This window comes from Molothrus aeneus, chromosome 2 (assembly GCF_037042795.1).
Source record: "Molothrus aeneus isolate 106 chromosome 2, BPBGC_Maene_1.0, whole genome shotgun sequence".
Classification (NCBI taxonomy): domain Eukaryota; kingdom Metazoa; phylum Chordata; class Aves; order Passeriformes; family Icteridae; genus Molothrus; species Molothrus aeneus.
Window position 1 is genome coordinate 16,884,407 of NC_089647.1, and position 22,441 is coordinate 16,906,847.

The 22,441-nt window shown below is 40.1% G+C and overlaps 2 protein-coding genes across 2 annotated transcripts; one reads left to right on the forward strand and one right to left on the reverse strand.

The window, feature by feature from the left end:
- Window positions 1-246: 246 nt before the first annotated feature.
- Window positions 247-4,151, reverse strand: RPL24 (ribosomal protein L24). The gene is made up of 6 exons (XM_066568738.1): window positions 4,077-4,151; window positions 3,886-3,961; window positions 2,635-2,745; window positions 1,390-1,526; window positions 907-970; window positions 247-374 (listed from the first exon to the last, which is right to left on the reverse strand). The coding sequence occupies exons 1-6, from the start codon at window positions 4,079-4,081 to the stop codon at window positions 294-296; spliced, it is 474 nt and encodes a 157-aa protein (XP_066424835.1). The 5' UTR covers window positions 4,082-4,151; the 3' UTR covers window positions 247-293.
- Window positions 4,152-4,354: 203 nt separating this feature from the next.
- On the forward strand, window positions 4,355-21,746 carry CEP97 (centrosomal protein 97). Its single transcript, XM_066572014.1, has 11 exons — window positions 4,355-4,431; window positions 6,634-6,776; window positions 7,706-7,864; window positions 8,248-8,349; window positions 8,764-8,877; window positions 9,756-9,922; window positions 11,027-11,191; window positions 13,129-13,262; window positions 13,765-14,536; window positions 15,562-15,637; window positions 16,375-21,746. The coding sequence occupies exons 1-11, from the start codon at window positions 4,380-4,382 to the stop codon at window positions 17,086-17,088; spliced, it is 2,598 nt and encodes an 865-aa protein (XP_066428111.1). The 5' UTR covers window positions 4,355-4,379; the 3' UTR covers window positions 17,089-21,746.
- The last annotated feature ends 695 nt before the right edge of the window (window positions 21,747-22,441 follow it).

A 22,441-nucleotide genomic window follows, 5' to 3' on the forward strand; every position in this document is an offset into this window, starting at 1 on the left:
TAAACTTAGGTGCTGTTCTGTCCTTCAGGCAAGAACACTTCTCAAATACCTGCTCCATCTTCCCTGCTATCTGAGCCACTCAGTGAAGACTGGGTAAGTGTGTGCTAATACAGCAGACTGTCTAAGAAACAAAGTGTTTTATGGCAGGAAGATACTTTTCAGTCTGCAAAACCCAGACATGGTCATTTCACAGATTCATTCCCTTCAGTGTATCTCAAACAGCTGAGCAGGCCATGGCACAAATAATGGAATTCCATCAGATGTTTATTCAGCATGAGCAACAGTTTGGCAAGTTAGCGCTTTCCACCAACACGGGGAGCAGAAACCTTGACTGGTTTCACAATCTTCTGCTTAGGTGCTGCCTTTGTAGGGGCCTGTAGAGAAATAATGAAGTATGAGTGAAAAGAAGCTATTTATCTGCAGTTCTAAAAGTGTCCCTGTATGTACTCTTGACAGAAATCAGATCAGACTAGAATTGCAAACTGTAATACTGGGATCACGCTAACATTAGTTTACACACATAACACTAAGCCAACATATGGTATTAATTTAGAAGTGATAATGAAACACAGGGTAGCACTCATCAATATATTGTTACCAAGTTCCTAGATAGTGAAGATGTCACATTCAGACAAGTTTTAACTAATAATTATCTCTGATATTATGTCAGAGAATTATGTCCTGTAATATTTACTTATTCTGTAAAAAAGATTCATTCTATGCAGCTGTTTGGGTACGTTTAACTTTTGTACTAAAGTCCAGTCAAGGAGCTTTCACATCAGAAAGCTACAAACATGCTTCCTCAAAACAGAAACTTCCAATTAAGAGCCACAGTAGAACGTTGTATGTCATGTTACAACATGGTGTATTCCATTTTATAATTTCTATTTGCCTATTGCATCTCACCTTTGCAGCAGAAACAGCTGTTTTCTTGGTTGCCTGCTTAGCCTTCTTGGCTTCCTTTGCAGCCCTGTTAATTCAAAGAAAAAGTGGAAGTTAACCATGTCTGCCATCTGTCTGGTTCACTGTTTCCTTGTTTCAGCACTAAAAGAGCTTCCCAAGCTGTTTCCCAAGAGCTTCTGTGTTGTGGAATGCATTACTGCAGATTTCTCCTCTATATTCACTATCCCCTGAAGGAATTTCTATAGAGACAGCAGAACTGTGAGTGATAAAAATACAAAGGGAAAAGGCAAGGAGAGATCCTTCTCTGCTGCTACTATCTCTTGCCAAAATTACTCAGTATTACATACAAATATACAGATTAAAAGCAAACAAAAATACCACAGAAAATCTTGTAAACACAGAGCCCAGCTAGAGTTTAAGCTTTTATATGAAAAGTACTGTAATTTTTGAAAAGCTTGGGATAGCTCCACTGATCTGGCTTCTCACCTAATAGCTTGTTCCCTCTGTGCCTTTCGTACTTCGGGCTTCTGGTTCCGCTTGGCCATGATCTCAGCTAGAGAGGCACCAGTGATGGCTCTCTGAAACTTCACAGCACGGCGTGTGCGCTTCTTCTGGACCTCTTCCTAAGAGGGCAGGAGACAAACACAGACAATTAGCATCACAAGACACTAAATACGTGCCTAAAGACAATTATGGAAACAAGCTGCTACTCAAAATTGAAGCTATTTAAAACTGTACACTATAGTAGAATTTTACTCCTCGCTTTAGAGAATCCTTCTGTTGGGTACAGAGAAGTGCTGCCCTACCTCCACATGGCCCCTTCTCCAGCCACATCCTGTACTTTTCATCGTGTGTTACTACCAACAATCCTTGGTTAACTCCTCAGCTGTCCAGCTATCAGTGTTGGAGACACACATATTACACCCTGTATCTTCTATGCTTCTACAGCAAAGTACAAAAAAAAAAAATATTTTGAAAGAATGTTAGAAGTTCAGCCATCTGTAACTCCCAGAAGAAAAGAGGGCAGAAGGATAAACCTTTGATGGTGTCTTCTGAAAGGAAAACACTCCACACCTATTCAAGTGGATCAGGTGCTGGGGAGCAGTATAAGCCATCTTCAACCAAACTGGCAAGAACACTGACTTACTGCACTGATGTAAGCCTTTCTCAAAACTCCTCTCTGCTGTGCAAGTTTAAACAAGAGCACTGCACCATACCTCATGCTACGTGTTTCATGATTTATCCTTCTCATGCAATGACAGCTACATAGGGAAAGACCTCATGCTACAGCCCAAAGTTTTCAAGGAGAGTATATTAGGAGAGTCATCCCTGCCCCTCTAACCCCAAAATCAGCTCCCTATGCTGTCATCACTGAGGAAGTTTACAAGACCAAACTTTTACAAAGTCTGCATATTAAACAGCATTACCTACCTTCCCTAAAACTAACTTTTAAAAACAAGCCATTCCTACAATTATTAAGATCTGCTGAACATACTGTGGCTCTGAGTGGTCTCTCAAAGAAGTGCTACAACACAATACACTGCTTTTGTTGAAGTGGTGTATAAACTCATGTAGCTGCACTCATGTCTTCACCATTATTAACTACTCTTCATCCTGGTAACTTGAGTCATGCTTCTGCTGAACACTGGCACACTTAAGTGACCTCTGACAGAGCAGTGACCGTATCCTTTGGTCACCACCTTCCAGTGCCATTGGCTGGTATGTACTTACTGACTGTCCCTTCTTGTGCTTACGCCTGTACAGAACAGTCCAGTTGATCTGACGAGGGTTTCTCTTGGAAAGGAATGCAGACTCACATTTTGCATTCAAAAACTGAAAAACCTGGGAAGGCAAAATGTTTTGTGTAAGCTTTCTTTCCATGAAAGACATATACTTGAATGTTGGAAATCTATGAGAACCATGTGTAAAGCCACATTCTGAGTGCCCCATAATACAGTTTGCATTAAGTATTCTTTAAGTCAGTGTTTTTCAACCTTGATGTTTTTGGAATTCTTAAACACAGCTCTGACTATTCAAAATTTTAGAAGATAATTCAAGAAATCTCAAGTTTTGTATTTTGTTACATTGGTCAAACAGATGTATTGCAAGGCATTCTGAATTATCTTAATTTTTCTGGAAAAAGTTCAAATTACCACTTGCATCCAGTGCTGCCGTGTATTTCAGGCACAGCCTGAATAGCTGTGTCGGGCATCATGCTTCCCAAGTGTCTGTCCTCAAGCAACAATGTACTTCCTGTATGTGGGAGTGACTCAAAACTTGGCCTAGGGAACACAGGGAGACCAATGCTCCACCCGACTCCCCCCTGCCTAGTGACACTAACCTGTTTGTCTAAAACAACAGGCAGAACGTGCAAGCCGGTTTGTTATTAGCTATATAATTCATTGAAAGTACGACCTTATTGCCGGGATTCACTCACAAGGATTCAGCCAGTCTATCTCCTGGTTATTTAGCCGGGAATTCCACAGAGAAAGATGACTATACTGGGATACTCAAAAGCCAAGCCATCCTTTCACAGGTAGGGACAAATCCTGTCTGCGTATGACATGACAGCTTGAACGGGCTCTCCACCCTATTTTACCTCAAAGATTTCTACTCAATTAATTTGGGAGACCAGCTTTTAGCTCCAGCGAATCTTAGCATTTGATGCAGGACGTCTACACAACTTTGGTACTTTACACCGGCTGCTTTAAGACTCCCTTTAAAAGCTGCATTCTAAAACTCAGCCCCAACCTATAGCACGGATCTCCTGCGGAGCAGCCACGGCAACTGCACATCGATGCTGTTTTCACACAGCTCGGTACGAACGACTCGGGCATGGGCCACATCAACACTACCGGAGTCTCCGGACAATCCCAAAGGCGCGGCCTCGGCTCCCCGCGCGCCGCCCGGCCGCCCTCCCGTCCGCAGGGCCCTCCGATCCGCAGGGCCCGCTCCCGCCCGCGGGGCTCGCCCCGGCCTCACCTTCCCGTCCGTGCGGGCGTAGCGGCGGCCATGGCCCGGGTAGATCTTGTACCCGCTGAAGCTGCACAGCTCGACCCTGCGCGGGAGAGAAGAGTTAGGGGAAGGCGCGGGTGGCCGGGGGAGGCGGCCGGGGCCCCGCGGCGGCCTCCCCGCGGCGGATGGGCGCGGATAGCGGCGGACAGGGCGCTCACTTCATGATGGCGGCGGCTGCGAGGGGCCGGAGAGGCGGAGGGGACGCCGGGAGGCGGTGTCGGGAGCGGCGCGCGGGGCCCGACGGGAGCGGAGCGGGAAGGGCAGGGCCGGGCCGGCAGCACCGCCCCGCCCCGGCCGCACCGCGGCGGCTTCACGGAGCGCTCGCCCGGCCGGGCTCCCCCGGTGCAACCCCGGACGCGGGACCCGCCGCTCTAGCCAGCATAAAGGGCACGGTGCTCCCGTAGCGGAGCGGCCCGGCCCATCGGCGCTCCGTTGCCTGGCGGTGTTGTCAAGCGCGGGGCATGGCGGCAGCCGGCGCTGCGGCCGGGGCGGGGGATGAGGCGGCCGGAGCGGGTAAGGGCAGCCCCGGACAGGTGCCGGGGGCCGCGATGTTGGGGGCTGCGGGTCCCGAAAAGCGCTGTGGATGCTCGGAGGGGTGTGGGGGGCTCGGCGCTGTGGAGGCGGCGGCGCCCCCTCCTTTCGGGGCGAGGGGCCAGCTCGGCCGCTCCGGTGCCCCCGCTCTCAGGCGGCCCCTGAGGGCCCCGCGGGCTGGAAGCGGCCGGGGCAGCGCGGAGCGAGGGGGGCGCCGCGGGCACCGCTTCCCGCCCTGAGGAGCGCCTGTGGCTCGGGGCAGGACGGAGCACTGTCCATCGTGCTGGAGGGTCCCGCCGCCTCTTAGAACCTTTATAGGCCAGGCTCTGAACGATATAGGGCCCGTTTCCCTAGAGGGGAGGGCTGAGAGGTCTTGGGGACAGCGCCACTTCTGAGGGTGTAGTTCATTGGTTCCTGCCATACGAGAAATAAGCAATTTTGAAATGTTTTCCTGGGTCCTGAAAGCCTATTAGGAAAATCTCCTTCCCCAGGTATTATATCAATGAGTCTTTATAGAATGGAATCATATTAATTTGGTTGAGTTCCACGTGTATATATAATTCATGCTGTATACTGAACTGCCATGCTTAAGCAAGCAAAGTAAAGCTTGATGGAAAGAGGAGGACAAATGATGTTGAAAGAGGGACCTAGGCTTCTCTGAATCTTGAAGGTGCTCATAAAGGATACCCCCAGCAGGGAGATAACACCAGCACCCCAGGTCGTTTAACACCTCTGTGAAAACCTTCCTTTGTCAGCATCATGGAGAAGTGATTCTAGCAAGTCTGATTGCAGGGATGTCTAGTTCAATAGCAAAGCAGGTGGATGATGTTGCCATAGAAATACAGGTTCTTTGCAAATAGTTGTGTATGTTAAGTAGCAGTTGGATCACGTTATACTTGAATGTTGGAAATCTATGAGAACCATGTGTAAAGCCACATTCTGAGCCCCAGTTTGAATGGGACACCTCATGTGCGTGAATAAAAGGATTACTCTTGCAATTCAGTACTGTGGGTCTTTGCCTCTCTCCTAGATTGGAGGGGCAAGTTGTGAATTTTTGTAACAAACTCTTGGATAAATGAGCAGATGCAAAGTTTGTCTGGTCAATTAAAGTGACCAAGCAGTTGCAGAAGTGACTGCTTGAGTGAGAAACAAGAGGTACTGTCTCCCTGAATGTGCAAAGACAGGAATGTGATGGTTGCTGGCTCTGTCTTGCTGCTCTCCAAAGCTCTTGGGGCAACCATAGATTTGAAAAAATGATGGGAATATAATAAATGTCATCAGACATCTTTTTTAGAAATGCCTGTTCTCTAGCTGAAAAAATGGTACACAAAAAATGTTTGTCTTCATCCATAGTGTAACTAAACCCTAAAAACCTATAAACTGTCATAGTAATATGTGCATCATATTAGGGTGAGACCACTATTTGGGATATGTTGCTGAAAAAGGAAACATTATTTACTGAACAGATACTAAGAACAAGAAGCACTACAGTGATGTTTGTACATCAAATGCACAGCAGAGGCTCAATGTATGAAAATTATTACAATTATCGGGTGTCACTTTGGGTACCCAGTGATTCAAGCTCCCTGTAGATGGCAAATGTTTGCCTTTTAACTTTATGTAGTGACCCTTTTTGCATGGAACATTTGAATTGTGTGTTGCATTAAGTAAATAGTGTGCTAGCCCATTTACAGTTTGTTCCTCCCAATGTCCCCAGTACTGTAGTATGGCTGCACGAGTGGCTTCTTAGTTTAGATAGAATGCTTACACATAGTTAGTTGTCAAGCTGCTCAAAACTTAAATTCTCCGAAGAATTTTTAAATTTAGTTTCTTCTGAAATTTGGGGTTTTGAGGATCACACCTTTAAATTTAGCTACCAGAATTTTGCTGCATTTCACTTCAAAGGATCTGTTGTGACTTTCCCAGAATTCTGCCAGAGTTCCTAACTGGGACAGTGTCTGGTATGTATATCTTCCAGTAACTGCATCAGTTACTCTTAAAGTGTTCAAGCGGAAGTAATTTGCTTCAGTTTTACATGGAAAAGAAAGTTAATCTGTTTTTCCAAATTATCTGCATCTATTATAAAACAAATCTTTTTATTTTGCATTGCTTTTCCAGTACATGTTCTCATATATAAACTTTGTGGTGCTTTTTTTGTTGTTTTTTTCTCCTTTTTATTCTAAGGCTTGATAGTCAACTGCTCAGGTCAAGGATTGCAAAAACTGGGTCCAACCTTGCCCTGTGATGCTGATACTCAGACTCTGATTCTGGACAAAAATCAGATAATTAAATTGGAACACTTGGAAAAATGCAGGAATCTGATGCAGGTCAGTATTGCTTGATTTGAAATTGTTATCAAATAATGGTGCTATGATGTTAGCATCTTCTGCCTTCAGGCAATATTATGTTATTGAAGTAAGCTAGCAGTTACTGTCTTCACAGGAAAATAAATGATGGCTGGCTAAAGTAGAAAGCTTTGCTTTCAGTGGAGGTCTGCAGTTGATAGTGGAGGGGGCTGTAACTAAAAATGAGCTAAATAAATCCTAATGGGGGAGGGACATGGTAAGAACACTTAGAAAAGTCACTGATAACTCAAATTTTGATACTTCTTAGCTTTTGAGTACATGAGCTTTGTAGCCTTAAAAATAACTTTGTATTATCACTTAAAGTCCTTCTGGATAGACTCGAAGCTGCCTGATAACTTTTACAGACCAGCTTAGGCTGAGTTGGCAGAGGTGGGGTTTGTTGCTACAACAAACCTTCACCACACTGCCAGCTTGGTGATCATGTTACTGAAGTGTGTGTCTAGTCAGGACACACACTTTAAAAAGTTTGTGGTTTACAGTCCTATTAGCACAGAACCTGTTTGAGAATTGTGTGAAATACATTTTATGCTCTGCCATATTGACAGTAAGTGCAATTTTACACCAGGAATGGGGCAACAATTTGCACAATGAATTGGCAATTCTGATATTACAACCTTATTTTCATATGACACAATTCCTCATTCTTTTTCCTTTATTTAGCTGTTGCTAGGAGAAATTCCTCTTAAGTTTGTGGAGTGAGCTGTGAGGACTCATGTTCTTTGAACAGTAATTTATTTCCTGGCTCTTGCAGGTTTTTTTTGTCTGTGTCATTTACTTGAAAATGAAATCCGTAGATTGAACAAGTATCTGTTGGAGTAGATTTTTAACTACTAGAAGATCTTACTCTGTCTGCATAGTTAAAATTGTTTCTTTTGTGTGTCCATCTGTAGCTCTCTGTAGCCAACAACCGCTTGGTGCGAATGATGGGTGTGGCAAAACTGACCAAGCTCCGAGTGCTCAACTTGCCTCATAATAGTATTGGGTACGTGGAAGGGCTGAAGGATTTGGTGCACCTGGAATGGCTGAATTTGGCAGGAAATAACATTAAGGTGAGGTATTTAGTCTGTTGCATTTACCAGAATGTTGTGTTATAGAAATTTGGAAAATGCTGCAAAGAAATCTGAATTTGCTTTGATTGGAACAATGTTAATATTTTGTGTCTACTGGCTTATGAAATAGAAGACGGCAGCTTTTGGAATTGAGTTGTCTAGGAAAAAATAAAAGGTTTAATATCAAAATGAAATGAAAGTAAGGAAGTAGTCTCCAAAATTCTTATCTTTAAAATACAACTGTATTAAAACATGGTTTTTATTTTGTGTTACTTAGCTAGTGGGTTTTTTAACTTTCAAAAGAATTTATAATTATTGATACCTGGTTTTATTTAGTAGCTAAAAAAGGTTACTGTGAGTAACTGATTTCTTTATTTTTATAGGCCATCGAACAAATCAATTCCTGTCTGTCTCTTCAGCATCTTGATCTGTCAGACAATAACATAGCTCAATTAGGGGATCTCTCCAAGCTTACCTCACTGAAGGTAGATGTTCCAGCTCTGTTTTTAATGCATTCTAAACACAAAGAAATTGGCTTTGAAAATTGCTGCCTTTAGACATTCACTCTTTGAACACTAGCTCTTAGAGCATTTTAATTCATTAACTGTAATTTCTAGTGGGAAGCCTGTGAATATTTTCTTCCTTGTTTTGAAGTTGGAGGAGCTAGGCTGTGATTTTTCTATGAATGAATCAAAACAAAACATACTTCTAACTCTTCCAACATGCACACTGTAGAGAAAAACGTTTCCAAATACTTTTTTTGGTAACTGTGACCAGAAAGTCTTACTTATCCTTCTTTTGCAATGTGTTTTTGTCAGGTGATGCCTGAAAAAGAAATCCGTGGGTTTTGATCAAGCATTCATTTCATCATGTGTTCATCATGTGTTTTTATTTTATAGACTCTGTTGCTACATGGAAATATTATAACTTCACTTCGCACTGCCCCTGCTTGCCTACCTCAGAGTTTGACTGTTTTCTCTTTGGCAGAAAATGAAATCAGAGACTTAAATGAGGTAAGATATAGAAGATAGATCACCTTGTCTTTAGGTAGACTGAAGGAAGGAAGTTGAACAATTTTTTGAGGTTGTAACTGAAAATGGCCTCTCTTCTTTGAAACAACCCAACTTGTAATAGTTTAATTGTTTATATGTAATAACCATATTTGCATTAGCTGCACAAGCTAGTGGTGTCTTTTAAAATTTAGTCTGGAATGAAATTTGCCTTTTTTCTGTTATGTTTTTGTTATTCAAGGATGTAACTTTTAGGCCCTACCTTTTCTAGTTGTCTGCAAGTTGAAAGCTGAGCTGACTAAATGCTGCAGAGAGCTTCTGCAGCTGCTGGGATTAGAACAGGGGTTTGAATTGCACTTGTTGCCACTGACCTATTTTTCAAACTGTGTAAGAGAAACAAATAATCTGCCTGTGACTTTTGTCTTTATTGTTTTGTTTGTTTGGTTTATTTTAAGTAGCAGCCAAAACTCTTGGTTGGGATTTCATGTCGGAAGAAAATTTTTTGATAATAATTTCTCTTCAAAACAGGGCAGGGTTCTCCAGCTTTTTGGCTTGCCCCCTTTTTTTTTTTTTTCCCTTTGTTTGTTTTCAAAATCAACAGCTGTTGTAGTAAAGTTGTTAGATACTACACCTTTCTATACATAAAGCCCCATTCCCAAATTTTAAGAGAAGGTAATACTTTCCAAGGACTAATAGCATATACAGGAGAATCATTGGGAAATGGCAGTAGCTGATAGAAGGTCCTTTGTAGCCCTTTGTGTTCAAAAATCTAATGTGATTTTTGATTTGTCATTCTGTTGTTTTATACAAGCTGTCCAGCTGTAGTTAGGAGAAGTGTGAAATGTTTTTCTCAGTTAACAAATGTATTTTGTTTTCTCAAGGTTTCTTTCCTGGCCTCTCTTCACCACTTGGAACAGCTGTCAATTATGAACAATCCTTGTGTGATGGCCACACCTTCTGTCCCTGGCTTTGACTACAGGCCTTATATTGTCAGCTGGTGTCTGAACCTTAAAGTTCTTGATGGATATGTGATTTCTCAGAAGGAAAGGTGACATAATAGTATTATTAAATCTCTAAAATTATTACATCAAGTTTGGCTAAGCTAAAATTGCTATAGCTAAAGTTTTCATCTGTTACACTGCAATTATTATTTAGTTAGCTTACAAGTACGAAGTTAAGCTTTTGTTTAGTTGTTCAAATCACAGAAGCACTTCTACAAAGCAAAACTGTGGCAGCAGTTGATCAGTGGTCTGGTATCCTTTCTTTACAGCCTCTTTGACTTTGCAGAATGTGACAACCAGCAGGAGTTAAAGCTGTTGTCTTGGGGGAAGCTTAAACTTGCCCTTATATAAGCATGATTTGTGTTTTCATTTCTAGATTTGGCTTTTTTTTGTTATCAATTAGTTAAATATTATTTTGCTCAAATCCCTTGTTACTGTATCACTGTGCTCATTATATCACTGTGATATCTGCATGACAAAGTTCTTGACATCAGTCCAAGCATAAATATTATCCAGTATAAGCACATTCCAGTCCAGGACACTAACATAGCCTAGGACACTAATGTCCTTTTTACCTGTTATTAAAATAAAAAGGTGCCCTTCTTTTGGTCAGAGGTGAACCAATTCTATTTCTACTTTCCAGGAAAGTTGCCAGTTGGAATTCTAGACTTCTTTTTCATTACTAATGGGATGATCTGTATTAACTATATTATTACATGTAGATGTATTAAATAATCTCAGGCAGAAATTAATTTGAAAAACAAACTTGTTGAATACTTCTTAGCAATATGTGCTCTCTGTCTGTTTTGCATGTTTTTGTGAACTTCTCTGTTTCTGTGAAAGCTTTGCTGATAAGTTCATTGAGACAAATGTGCTTTCAGTGCTCAAAGACTGCACACAAAGCAGAGACTGCAGAGTTTTGGACAAGTGGGTTTGTTTTTTGTTTTTTTTTGTGTTTCATTGATGCTTAAGTGAATTAGTACATTATTAATTGTTCTGATAATGACATTGCACATGTTCCAAGTCTTGCTTAGATTTGTAGATTAGCTCTTCAGCACTCGCTAGAAGAGCTGTAGTGAAAACAGAGTTACTGTTTCTGTGCTGTTTATTAAAGGTGCCATTTATTAAACCATTTTCCCCCTTCCTAACAGCTTGAAAGCAGAATGGCTCTACAGTCAAGGGAAAGGAAGGTCATTTCGACCTGGGCAGCATGTTCAACTAGTTCAGTACTTGGCTACTGTTTGTCCTCTCACATCTGCATATGGACTCCAGACTGAAGAGGATGCCAAACTGGAAAAAATACTGAGTAAGCAAAGGTGAGAAACTAGTTTCTTTCTTAGAGAATGTAATTGAGAACATAATTATATATCTGATGTGTTAGATGTAGTAAGATTTCATTTTAAGTATTTCAAAGTAACAGTGAGGGCTGGAGATGCAAAGTGCCATGAAAGTACAGGATGTGTCCTAGATGGGAATGAGAGGCAAGGCAGCAGCAGCAGGAGTGTTTTCATGCTTTCTGGGCCATCTAGGGGAAAATTCCTTTGTATTTTTCAGTCTCTGCTTTGTAGGACACTGAAAGTAATTCGTGTTAGAACTGTGATTAAAATAAATATGAACTGGGATTTTTTTTTTATTGCCACACAAAAAAATGATGAAAACTTCAAAAAGGAGCTTAGCTTCTGTTCTAATTGTAAATTAGGACTGTTGTGGTACACTGGTGTTTTAGCCACTCTTTTATTGCTGAGATGTTCTTTCTTGGTTTTAAAGTTAGTTGTCCTTTGGGGGGCACTGTTCCCAGTGATGCATTTGTCCATCTGTATCTGGCATCTGAGGTCTGTCAGCAGAGGCCTCTGGAGAGCCTGCTGGTTCTGGTAGCTGTGTTGCTAAGGTCTGTGCAAATAGATGAGTAGAGTTATCATGGTGAGTTTCTTGTACATGTAAAGGTGAGCTCATTTTGGTTAGAAGCCAGAAAACAAAGCAATACAGGTTGTTCTATTCCCCAGGACCTCTTGACAAACTTTTTCTTGCAGAAAGAGCAGAAAATTCAACTCCCAGGAGCAGGCTACCTAAGTGGCATAGTGTGGTTAAAAAGCTGAGCAACAAAAGTGTTGTAGTTAGCAGAAGGGTGTCTCATCAAAAGGGCCAGAAACTTGGGAGCATCTGGAAGGAGTTACTTCCCACTTTGCAAGTGTAGATTGATCTCCAGGAGGAGATGATGGAAATGTTTTAGCTATTTTTGAGGAGAAGGTGCAGTCAAGGCATCTTGACCTTGGAATCTCTAGCTAAGTGCTCTAGCATTCACGTGTTTCTGGGGAAAATAAAGGAAGTTGTTCTGCTAAAGATAACTCTTCCAAAATGAAAAAAAACCCTCAAAAACCAAGCCAAAAAAGCCCTAGTAGAAAAAGCAATTCCCCCTAATCTTCACCTGTATTATATATGCACATGCATGTATGATTTATAGGACAAGGACAGTTTAACTTTGTCCTCTATCTCCTGAGCTTCTAATTTAGCTGGGCTGAAACAACCTGTGTTCTCTGAGTTTGTAAAGCATGATTTTTTGGGTTTTTTTTTTTATTGTTTTTTTGGGGTTTGTTTTTTTTTTTTTTTTTTTTTTGGTTTGTTTTGGTTTTTTTTTTTTTTGTGGGGTTTTTTTTTGTTGTTGTTTTGTTTTGGGGTTTTTTGTTTGTTTGTTTTTGTGGCAATATTTGTTGATTAGTACTACGATTTCCGGCTGTTAGTAACAGGAGCACCTGTTCCTTGATTCATTCACTTTGAAATGTAAAAGATACTCCCACCATTCCTCAAACTCCTCTATTCCTACACACATAATGTATTCCACTTCCGAAACTTAAAATATTTGCAGGCCTTCTTTGTGTGTAGAAATACCTCATGGTTTTCAGTTTATAGTCAGAATTGCATGTTGGGCTTTTTCTCGTTTTTATTTGGTTGGGTTTTGGGCTTTTTTGGGGGTTTTTTGTTTGTTTGGTGGGTTTTGTTTTGGGGTTTTATTTAGCAGGTAATGAAGAAAGAGGGGCTGAAGGAAGGGGAGCAGGAAAAGACTGCAATTTCCTACTTTGTGAGTAGTCCTGGTAGTGTCTTGTGTTTGTAGGAGTCTGCATAACACGCCTCTCCTTTAGCATGTTTTGATCATGAATGTTTCTTTTGAAATAGTTCATAGTTTCTTTTAGATGTTTTCTGTACAAAAGAAAGTTTAAATAAAGCACAAAATCTATTTTTGGCACTCTGTGCTTAGACTCCACCAGAGGCAGTTGATGCATGAAAACCAAAATGAGGAACCACGTACATTTTCTGCTCCCAGCAAAACAGTGCCAATTGCTCATGAACACAGTGCCCTGGCCCAGCCATCACAGATGGTTCTTGAGAAGGGTAAGTAGCTTATCTACTCCTGTGGAAATAAATACTTTTCTTTTGAGCATAAGTAACTTTATGGAAGGAATTTCAGAACAAGGCCCTGTTATTATTTTATTTTATTGATCTTCTATTTTCTCAACTGAAGTTGTATATTGTTTCTAAAAAAACATCTAGTCCATGCTTATTTGAGTCTTGAAATGCTAGTAGGCTGGTTAGGCAAAAAACCCAATCCAACAAAATAAGAGTTACTACTTTGACTTTTGCATTTTATACAAGTTTATTCTCCAAGGAAGTGCAGTTTGCCATTTCTTGTACCCAGTGTTTGCCAAGTTTGGGTGTTACTGTAGTAAATATAGTCCTGATACAGAAATAATGCTCATTGTTACTAACATGTTAGATCATCTTGCCCACCCAGGTGCTAACTGTCAAAACCAAACTGGGAATCCCTATGAATTAAACAAACTATTAATATTACTGAAATACTCTAACACTATAATGTGTCTTTCTGCCTATTTAGAGCCTGTTATCCAGAGAAATTCTTGGGTTGGACCAAGTGCAAACAATGATCATTCCTATGCAGTAAAGAACACTTTTCTTCATGAAAGAAGCTTTCCCAAGGAGCTACACCTCGAAGATGTACAGACAGATGAAGACAAACTTAACAGCAGCCTTTTATCCTCAGAGTCTACTTTCATGCCAGTTGCTTCAGGATTGTCTCCAGTGTCTCCTGCTTCAGACCTGAAGCTACATGGAATCAATTTGGGCCTTGAAGATGATGATGATACAGTGATTGAAGGTGTGAGAGATATTAATCGTAGGGAAACAACTAAAAAGCAAGAAGCTTCGTCTGTTACAGGAGAGCACCCCAATAGAGCAACAGGAAGTGTGGAAACACAAGAGAATATCAAAGAAATCCTGCATGTGCCTGCTCCTGATCTGGTAACAGCTGGCCTGGCTGCAAGGACTGGCAACTATTTGGGGTCCTCTGAAGGCCAGGTTCGGCACAGTCACCCCAGCACCTTGCTAGGTGCTGAATCAGGAGTAAAAATTCTTTGTCCTGACCAGATGACAGAAGAAAGGTCTGGTTCACTGGCTGGGCAAGGTGCAGCACCATCTGATCGAGGTGCAGCTGAACTGCAAAGGATGACTGAAGCAGCTACCAAGCTCCAGGCTTCCTGGAGAGGGTTTTACACCAGGAACCACCATCCTCAAGCCAAAGAAGTGCGGAATGAAATTCGCCTACACAGAATGCAGCAGCACATCATTTATTTAACAGCTGAAATAGAAAAGTAAGTTGAGGTCATGCTGTGTATTTGCAAGTCTGTCTGAATATAACCATCATTCCAGAGTATTTCAGAACAGATATAGATGATATAACTACTCACAGTAAAACATAGCATCAGAAACATAAAACTGATTACATTACAGGATCACTTCCTGTAAGGTAAGCACAGTTTTGCACATAGCTATTCATACTCTCAAAGTGCCTTCTATAAGTGGATTGGGTTAGAACACATTTTTCTGTTGCTATTTTAGCAGGACTTGCATATTTCAAAATAGAAATTGCTGTGTGGGATTTTTTTTTTTATTTGTCTCCTCACAATTAGAGTCTATAAATCAAGTGTCCATACTGGGAGTCATTATTCTGTTGCTGGTAAAAAGAAGAATTTCCTCTACCTTGTACGATAGAATTTTAAAATGTGACTCTATGTTTGGTTCTGTTTTAATTTTTGATCCTGTGAATTCATGTTTGGAGAAGATCATGGTCGAAATTCCTCAATTTGTAAGCCAAAAATTCTGGATTTACTTAATATCTTTCTGGATCAGCCTGGATCAGTCAGTTTGATATGCTCTTTTTCTTCACTCTCACAAGTGACAAAAGCTCTGTAAATCAAGTTGAGTGCTCAGTGAACCTTTAGAAACTCCCAATGCTTACACATCATACTCCATCCATATATCAGTGGGACAGCATAATTTGAAATGAAGAAGTACTATTTGGTGTGTGGGTGGCTGATAGTTGTGCAGGAAAAAATAAGAGCTTGGGTTCAATTTACAAAAAGACACATTCTTACTGAGCCAACAAATGTGCTGCAGTAAAAGGAAGCAGAATTTAAATGTAACTGAAAAAGAAACTTGAAGTCAGCAGCTGGGTATTTATGGCAAGCCAGACTGCAGTAATTTCTTAATGTTAGGCTCTGTTGTATCTTTCAAAAGTGCTGTTATATAAGTAGGCATTTTTACGTATTCTTGTTGCTCTTGTTACCCAAATGTTGCTTATTTAAGCTGCATAAATTTTGGATGTGTGTTCTTGCAGACTGAGGAAAGAAAGAGAGGAAGATGAAATGCAAAGGCTTGTACAGGAGGAAGCTATCAAATTTCTTTGGAACCAGGTAAGTAATTTTAGTCCTCTTGTTTTTCTGCTTAAATGTGAATTTGGAATTCGAATTTGAATCTGCCTATATGTGAATTAGCATTATTTCTTACTGTAGATCCTGAAGAGACAGTCAATATGGTTCAGTTTTTCCAATGATTTGAGTGGTTTAATAGAGTCTTACTGCTGTGTTGTCTGCTATACTGATTTGGTGGGGGGAAATAACCCTCAGAACATTAGTGCAACAACACTGGTTTTACTACTAAAGACTAAATAGTGGCCTGGTGTGAGAAGGAAGACAAAATGCAAGACAAGCTAAATAAACATAAGCAGGACTGTGAAGAAGTATGTGACTGGTAAATGCCCATGGCAAACGAAATGGTATCAAGCTGCGTTGCTTGTGAGCAACTCATTTTTGAGGCAGGAAAGTTGTTAATACACCTTTTAATAAGTTCTTCTTCCAACAATAAGGTTGTTTTCTTAAAAATGGATAAATCCTTTCTGGCTTTAAGAACAGATTGCTTTTTTTTGGGGTATTTGAATTGGGAGCTTGTGTGTTCTGTCAGTGTTTGACATGTAGGTTTAAAAGCCATGATTTCATGTGAGAAGAACAAAATTTCCCTAATGATATAGGAAACCTTTTGTTTGTCACTTGGTCTTGGATTTTATACTAGAGCTTGGTTGCTGAATGCAAGAAATCCACTAGAAATCAAAATACATTTATCTGCATTTCATAATAAATTTTTCTCTGTACAGGTTAAATCCCTTCAACAATGGCAGCTTTCAGTGATGCAGAATTTAGGTGGTGCTGGGATCCCTTCAGCCAATACTTTATGTTTATCCAAACCACCTCTTCAGTCATCCACAGTGGAGCAAGAAACCCCACCAGCTGTTAGTTCTGCTTTGTTAGCTCCAGCTAGTGAGGATCATCTTCAGGAAAAGTCTTCGTTGCAGTTCCCAGATTCTGGCTTTCATTCTTCTGCAGCTGATCAGACTCGTGCCAGTGAACTGTGCAGCTCTGCAAAGAGCTTAGCTGAAGGAAGTGAGAGCTCCCTTTCAATGGAAACCATCAAACAATATGGCAATTGTGTTTCAGCATGTTGTTCAGATGGAGAGGATGGCCCTGGGGAGGGTGGGCAAAGTAAAGAGAGCTCTAGTAATGTGCAGGACAACAGACTGATAGAACAGTATTTAAAATCTGTTCAGCAGCTGGAAGAGGCTGATGAAGACACAGATTGCAATGAGGAAATGGAGGGCAGCTGTCTACAAGTGTCTGTGTCAGCAGAAAGCCAAGATTCTTCCTCTGACACTGTCTCTGTAGAGCTCCCTCAAGACACATCTTCCCCTGTGCGAGGTGAAATCTGCCAGATACCACCAGAAAGCTACAAACTGAATTCAGGAATAGTAGAAGGGAAGCAAACAGACTGTGATTCTTCGTTTCAGATGCTGCATGTTGGGATAGCTGTATAATAGGATCGTTTCCACAAAAGACTAAGGATTCCATTTCACTTTCTCTTTCCTCTTCCTGTTTATACAAAACTTACTTTTCATGTGTGCTGTTTCAGATTCTGACTCATGTTATGAATTTATGTTGTAATTACTATTTTATTGATGTTGCTGAGGATGGATACTAACTGTGCTAACCTGAAATCAGCAAAGTTCTCAGTGACAATCATTATGCACTTTATTTTCAAACATAAAACTGGTATCCTAATAACTGGCCTCCATTAAATTAATTCTGAAGATTGGTGGGTGGATGGTGGTGGTGGTAGTGTTTGCCGTAAATTCACTTTGGTGAATGTGTTAGTAAGTATTTGGTTTTTTCCTGCAAAGAAAGATTAAATTCTTATTTTGCAAAGAGAAGAAAACAATATGGGAAGAAATTGTGTCAATACAGGTAGTATATCCTGTCATAGGCAGGATACAGCCTCCTGAGAAAGATGAAAAGTTGCTTTTCAGACTTCTTTTGACTGAAACAAGAGTAACTTGGTCAGTGTATCAAAGATGCATTCCAGAAAAACAGTGTCCAAGTCAGTGACTTTTTTGTAAATAACTTGAAGCTGCTGGCAAGGAATTAGATCATTTACATACACACTGAAACAAGGACTTACAGGAGAGAGACCTCAGGGAGCTTCAAACAAGCTTTGACCTTTGTTTGCCCTCGGGTTGAATTTCCCTGCCTTCTCAGGTAAGACTCAAAATGGAACCAGTAGCAGCCAGGACTAAGGAAGAATTGCAGAAGGGCATATGATTTGGGAACATCATTTCCAGGACTGCTCTCTGGGTTACAGCAGCAGATTTGGTGGTGTATGTTTTGCTCCACTAGGATGCTAATGTCCATGTGGGATTTGGATTTGAGTGGCTTTCAGGACATCAGTGAGTTTGATGGATCACAACTACTTCTATCTACATGTATAAATACTAAAAGCAAATGCCATGACTTAACTATTTCCTGATATCTCTGTTGGGTTTTTTGGTTGGTTTTTTTCCCCCAGTATGTCCACTAGTTGACATTTTAATTAAATGTGGATAAAAAGTTGTATTTCTTCCCTGTTAGTAAATATGCTGAGATACCTAGGCTATGCTTTCCACTTACAAACCCTGCTGCTTTCCTAGTGTTTATCTTACCCAGCCATTGCTGTGTTGGGTTTTTCAATGGAAAACAGTCAGGTATCTTAGTATACTTCAACAGTGACAAGGGAAACCTGTTTTGCCATGTGATTTGTGATAATAGTGAAATAAAAGTTGATGTTGTGATTTACAGGGGTCAGTTGCATTTTGCAACATGTACTGGAAGCCCAGTGTTGCAGTAGCTTGCTAATGTTTACTTCTCAGTTACAAAGACACATGCTTATTGTAATTCTCTGGATCCACAGGTTAACTTCTGATGCTATGGTATCACTAAAACCAACTAACACTCTTTTAAAAGGACTCTCATGGCCACGTTACCATGTAAAATAATTTAGTTTTTGTGAAAGCTTTGGTTGCATGTCTGCTTTTGGTTCCAAGCTGAAATTTGCCACTACTCAGGAATTTGGTATGAGGCTAGTATCTGCTTGAGGCATCAAAATATCCTTTATTTAGAACATAAATGGTGTTTTGGACTTGTACCAGCCATCTTCCCAGTGGTGAAGTTCACCTTGGAAGAATAAAGCTTGCCTCTGTGTATAGAGTAGCCATCATCTCTTTTTCTTCCACCCCACAAAAGTTCTAGGGCACCAACTTCTCCAAAGAGCTGTCTCTGCAGTCAGGCTGACCTTTGACTGTGCCTTGCATATGTGGGAGCATTAAAGAAAACCCAGAACAGCAGAGGTGGTAGGTTCTTAATGTGCTGTCTTTCTAGCTGAATGTAGTCACAGCACATTGGTAGCATGACCATATTCATAATTAGATCTTGGAGCACAGTTGTGCTTGGGTATTGAAAATGGTACAGGTGCATTAGTGTATCACAGTGCCTGATTACCTGGGCAAAGCACTGTGGAGTCCACAGGATCATACCCTTGTCCTCTGAAGGTGCTGAACTTGGCTTTAAATCTGCCATGCCTGGGGATCTGCAGTTCATAGGACTTAGCTCTTTGAATGCCAGTATGTTATCTAAAACCCCAAATGTCAAATTGCATATTGAGAGAGGAATTATTTCAGTGTTTGAAGCAGCTCTGGATCTTGCACTCTGGAGGCAGTGGCCAGGTGTAAATTCTCTTCCATGGCAGAGTGCTTTATTGCAAGACCTGGAAGAAACTAGACCACTGCCTGGATAACAATGTTTCTCTTACTGGAGACACTAAGGGAGCGCATGTATTTTTCTGTTTTGGATTGTCCCTTTTGCTGCACAGTTAGAGGTGAAACTTTTGGAGTTGTCAGAGGGGGAAAACTTGGTGCAAGTAAATTTTTTATGGAAGCCCTAGATGTTTCTTGATATTTCCTTTTGTTATTAGAACTTGCAAGCACAAAGACAAGACAACTTGCTTTAACTAATGCTGAGGTCAACTGTTGTCCTTATTAATGTGTAACCTGTGTATACAAAAATGGTTTTATGCAGGTACAGCGAAGCATGTACCGACAAATATTCAGCTTTATCTTACTTTTTTTTGGGAAACAGTGAAATACTAGAAAATGTTTTTCTAATGTTCTGAAAAGTATCTTGCATGTGTAGAAGATGAGTTGCCTAAATATAGAGAAATCAAAGAATGGTGAAGTTTTTGGATTAGTTTTTACAGGGTTAAATGTAATTAGTTTGTATATACAGAAAATATTTTCATCCCGACCATTAAAATACATACAGGGAAAGACATAATGAGGGATACAGTGGAAAAATAAGGAGTAAAACTGAATGTATACTTAAAATTGTCTTCTTTCAGCCCTGTTTTGAACTCTCAAAAAATCATGATGTGGAAGTATCATAGTTTAATATATGGCTTAGCATTTACTCATCTTTGTTTAAGTAAGTTTCCTTAATCTAGGTGTGCAATATTCTTTTAGCTGGATAGGGATGCACAGTTTTTCTTTGGAGGTGATGGAAATTTCATAAAGAAATTGGAAGGCCTAAAATACATCTGAAACTTTCCTGTGTTAATATTGTATTCTTTCCTTTTGAAAGGCTTCATGATCAGCAGAAGAATGCGCTTTGTAGAAGAAAAGCTTATCTCTTGTGTTTTGTCCTGGGCTGATCCTCCAGTGTTAGTGGGAGAGATCACTTGGTTATTTGCCAGGTGATGTTGCGAGCTCTGCTGTGAGTACAGTTGAAATGCTTCTTAAATTTGCTTCAGAAAAATCAGATAAATATAGCTTAGGCTATTTAAACTGCACCACACAAATAGTTTTGCCCCAAATGAGGTAGCTGGCACATGAAAGCCTGTTTTCAGCTAGTCTGTGGTAGAAAGGACTCTTTTTCCTCTTTTTCTGAAGGCTGGGACAAGTAGTTCTATATACCATAAAGCAAGAAGACATTAAGACTGCAAATTTTATTTTGCTGCTTCTAAACCACAAATGTCCTTCAGCAAATACTTGAGAAAATCCTTGCTAAACTAAATTGCAGAAGCCTAACAGTTGTTGATAGTTAAGTTTCTTAAACAACCATAGATTCCACTATTTGCATGCATCAGTTTAAATAATGCACTTAGCAGCCAGTCTCTATATTAAAAAGTTGGGTTTTTTCTGAATAATGTTTGTATTTGAGCTTGCAAAACTGTTCCTGGTTTTTTTTATGAATTTGTATATATTGTCTGAAGAATTTCAATTTTTGTTTCTACTTGTAGCAGGTTATCTGATGAACAAAAATGGAATATATGTTCCTTTGAGATTACCTGGGTAACTTTTACTGCACTTGATGTTCTTGTGTGTCTCACATAGATACACTTTTTCCTGAGAGGATAAAATTGTAGCAGTTAGGGGAAACTGACTAAATGACAAAAAACCGTAAAAACCGGTCAGTTCCCTGCTAGTGGAAAAGACACTTCCTTTTTGTTTTTCCTCTCCTGTTGTATTAACTTTCCCCCCTTCCCCCTTGAGGACGTGCCACCCAAATGAGTATGCATCAAGTATTCATAAAGTCTTTCAAAATGTCTTCTTTTAATAGTTACACTTCTTTTTTTCCCAGATTAGCTTTCTAGGACAAGTTACTGAGAAACACTTGCTTTCTATATGCCTACCAAAAAGTTGGTCTGTCTATTTTTAAATGTTTTCTTTGTCAGTAATGGAAAAAGCACAGGATCCCTTTCTTGCAAGAACATAAACCAGTATTTATCAGGAAAGGTGCTTTATCTCTTGAAAAGTGCCATGCCAAATTTTATTGTGCAAGAGCTCTCAGTAAGAATCTTTTTCTGGCTTCATTACATTTATAAGTATATGGGCCAAATTTATTTGTAGCATAATTCTACTGAATTAATTTTTTTGAGACTTCACAGTGGTATTCTACCTCTAAACTAGAATTTGAGAAGAAAAGAACAATTGGGTACTGGTTTGTCTCTCTATTTCTTGCTGTTTTCTGTGAAGAATGGTGGGTGGTTAAATTGGTACAGTTCATATATTTTCTATAAGTGTTTACATTTTGAATTTATTGTTTAAGTATTTTGTTTGTATTGCTGAGTTTTGAATTTTAAATAAATGATTTGTACATTTATTGAAAATTTTAAGGTGTACCTTATATTGACTTTTATGGCTATAGTCATAATCTTACAATTGGAGAGCTCTTCTGGACATGGGAAGCTCAGGGATATAAAGCAAGTGATGACAAGATAAGCATTGGCATTCTTTCCTCAGCACAGCTGAGACATCTGATGTCCACTGTTCCAGTGCCTAGGACAGTAAGAGTGTAGTAGGGTACATGAAATGAGTTCACCAACAGCTCTGAAATTGGTCTTTATGATTTGCAGCCCTTTGGTTCCAGTGCTGGCCCTCTTTTGTGTTCTTAATTACCTGCTGTGTTTGAATTCAAAGATGTGGCAGTATTCTGTACAGAGTTTTCTAGAGAGAGAATTAGGAAACACAATTGCAATGTGTGGTGTTGCCTCTCTTGGTTTGGTCAGATACCTGCTCTCTTCTTAAACAAATGAAGGCTAATTAAACATCTTTTAGGCTTTAACAAAAAGAAACAGTTGAGGAGTTCAGATATACATGAAAGTCATGTTTTACTGCAACACAATTCTCTGAAAGGTAAAAAAAAAATACAACAATAACAAAACTGAAACAACATAGCTAACTTTGTTTTCACTCAACTTGTAAAACGTGGAGGTTTGTAGACATTTTAAACTCTTTACTATGTGTTTCTACTTCATGACACCAAAGAAAAGATTTTTTTTTTTTTAAGTGGGACTTTTCTATATTT

Coding starts and splice junctions, on each gene's coding strand:
- RPL24 (XM_066568738.1), bottom strand. Junction 2,746..3,885: donor ACGCCCGCACGGACGGGAAG/GTGAGGCCGGGG, acceptor TTGCCTTCCCAG/GTTTTTCAGTTTTTGAATGC. Junction 375..906: donor CAGCTGTTTCTGCTGCAAAG/GTGAGATGCAAT, acceptor ATTTCTCTACAG/GCCCCTACAAAGGCAGCACC.
- CEP97 (XM_066572014.1), top strand. CDS start 4,380: ATGGCGGCAGCCGGCGCTGCGGCCGGGGCGGGGGATGAGGCGGCCGGA. Junction 8,350..8,763: donor CCAAGCTTACCTCACTGAAG/GTAGATGTTCCA, acceptor TTTATTTTATAG/ACTCTGTTGCTACATGGAAA. Junction 11,192..13,128: donor AAAATACTGAGTAAGCAAAG/GTGAGAAACTAG, acceptor CTCTGTGCTTAG/ACTCCACCAGAGGCAGTTGA.